The sequence below is a fragment of the Hemitrygon akajei genome, chromosome 6 (genome assembly GCF_048418815.1).
Source record: "Hemitrygon akajei chromosome 6, sHemAka1.3, whole genome shotgun sequence".
Taxonomy (NCBI): Eukaryota; Metazoa; Chordata; class Chondrichthyes; order Myliobatiformes; family Dasyatidae; genus Hemitrygon; species Hemitrygon akajei.
In genome coordinates, this window is record NC_133129.1 from 163,514,795 (window position 1) to 163,516,893 (window position 2,099).

At 44.0% G+C, this 2,099-nt stretch overlaps 1 protein-coding gene across 1 annotated transcript; it reads left to right on the forward strand.

The window, feature by feature from the left end:
* Positions 1-244: 244 nt before the first annotated feature.
* fibinb (fin bud initiation factor b) lies at positions 245-1,530 on the forward strand. The gene has a single exon (XM_073049693.1). It carries the CDS (start codon positions 474-476, stop codon positions 1,155-1,157), a length of 684 nt encoding a protein of 227 aa, XP_072905794.1. The 5' UTR covers positions 245-473; the 3' UTR covers positions 1,158-1,530.
* The last annotated feature ends 569 nt before the right edge of the window (positions 1,531-2,099 follow it).

Below are 2,099 nucleotides of genomic sequence, written 5' to 3' on the forward strand. Positions count from 1 at the left end.
TCACCCTGTTCATGTATGATAGGTCAGTTCCACGGTAACAGTCACTGGTTTCGGTCACCCTGTGAACTCAGTCTGAAAAAGCGCAGTCGCAACAAAAAGACTTAGCGACTTCTCATTTAAAATATAAGTCACCATGATTCCCGCGGAGAGGTGACAGCAAAAATGCCTGCGCCGTCTCCCGAGGGACCATAAAACGGAGATGTGGTGCTGCCGCCAAACAGCCCTTGCAATCCAGATGTTGGACTCCTCAGAGAGATTGACAGACGCAGAGCACGTCATCTGTAATGTTCATATATTTCCTCATCTGTACTGACGACTGATCAGAACCATGCTGCAAAAAGAGACGCGGAGAGAAGGGGATTTAAAAAAATAACGCTCAACTCAAATTACACCTTATGGCAGGATTGCCGAGGAATCATTGGTCGGAGACGGGAGCGGAGAGTTGACGGGGATTTCCACTGGGGGGTCCTACAATGGAAAAAAATTGTTTCCGAAAAGCCTCAACCGTCTTTCCTTCTGAACTGCGTACTGGATTAAAGATGCTGCGTCTTAACGTGATCTACATCAGCCTTCTATGCTCCCTGTCGCACGCTTTTTACAGGGGACCTCTGCACCCAGAGATGTCCAACGGCACTTTTCATCATTACTTTGTACCGGATGGGGACTACGAAGAAAACGACGACCCTGAAAAATGCCAGATGCTTTTCCAGGTGTCAGACGATCGTAGTTGCGAGATTGAAGCCGATCTGGAAACTTTTCTCAAAGAGGAGATGACCACCATCAAAAGACAAGTGGAAGACGCGGCGCGAGTCTTGGAAGGAGTTGGGAAAAATATCGCCTATGATCTGGACGGGGAAGACAGTTATGTAAACTACCTTCGCCGGGAAGCCGCGCAGATCGGAGAAGCTTTCTCGCATTCGGACCGCTCTCTGGTCGAGCTGGAGATGAAATTCCGACAGAGTCAAGAAAACGAGGTGAGGGAAGTGAACAAGATTAACGACGAAGTGGTGAACATGCTGTATCACACCAGAGAGATTTTGAGGGAGACGCGAGAGATCTCGTCTGGGTTAAAAGATAAACACGAACTTCTCACCCTAATCGTCAGAAGTCATGGGACAAGGCTGAGCAGACTGAAGAATGATTTTATGAGAGGCTGAGATCCGTTTGACCACAATGGAATATCTTCACCCGTTCTCCCGTCCTCTAGTAATAACATTTCATTACTTCTGCAGCATATTTATCAAAATATATTGTCGTAATGTGAGATCTGACGGGCAACATGTGTAAATGATCCCCTCCCCCAACTTAATATTGCATATAGACTAATACAGCATATCAAGTCGGTTTGCGACCAGCGTGCCTATTTAAAGCGAGGAGGTTCATAAACGTGATCCTGTTATTCTGTCGATTTTTTTCAGTGTTTGTTGAACGTTCATTGCTACGTATGTTTGCCGCCTTTAAATATATACCTATGTGTCATTTCAAACACCGCAGGCAGGTACAAGTATTTTAATACAAAAAAAAATAAAAGTTGTTTTTTTTACCGCAGCATTGCTTAGGGTAACCGTCAACCGTGTCGTTTTAAGTGAGTCTAAGATTTGAAATACAATGAGTCCTTTTTGGTTCCTGAACCCCAATATCGATGGAATTTTTTTTTTTAATTAGAACAAATTTGAGACATTAGCAACCTTCATTTTACCTGCCATCTGAGGGGTTTGAACAGGTCATAAAAATGAATATATATTGCACTACTCGATTACAACAATCTGACAGGTTTGATTGATGATATGCTTTAAAGTCTGGATTTGCCAACAATTTCCGCTCTACACTCAAGAGGTGAAACACACCAAGCCCATATCGAGTTAATGTTTGTTTTCCGAGCGAGTCTTGTGGTTGGAGCTTTTGATGTTTAAAGATATTTTGGAGGAGGAGGTTGCAGATTTAAAGTTTAAATTTATGAACAAAAGTTTAAAAGCGTGCTCTTTTCAATGATTCAGAAGACGGAATTTAGCAATATGTTGGATCCCGAGCCCCCACACCGCCTGACGTGACTGAATCCTGCTGCTTGCCGCAGGCGGCGCTGTGACCGTCGACACTAT

What these genes read in the sequence shown, in the direction of transcription:
- fibinb (XM_073049693.1), top strand. Translation starts at nt 474, where the DNA reads ATGGAAAAAAATTGTTTCCGAAAAGCCTCAACCGTCTTTCCTTCTGAA.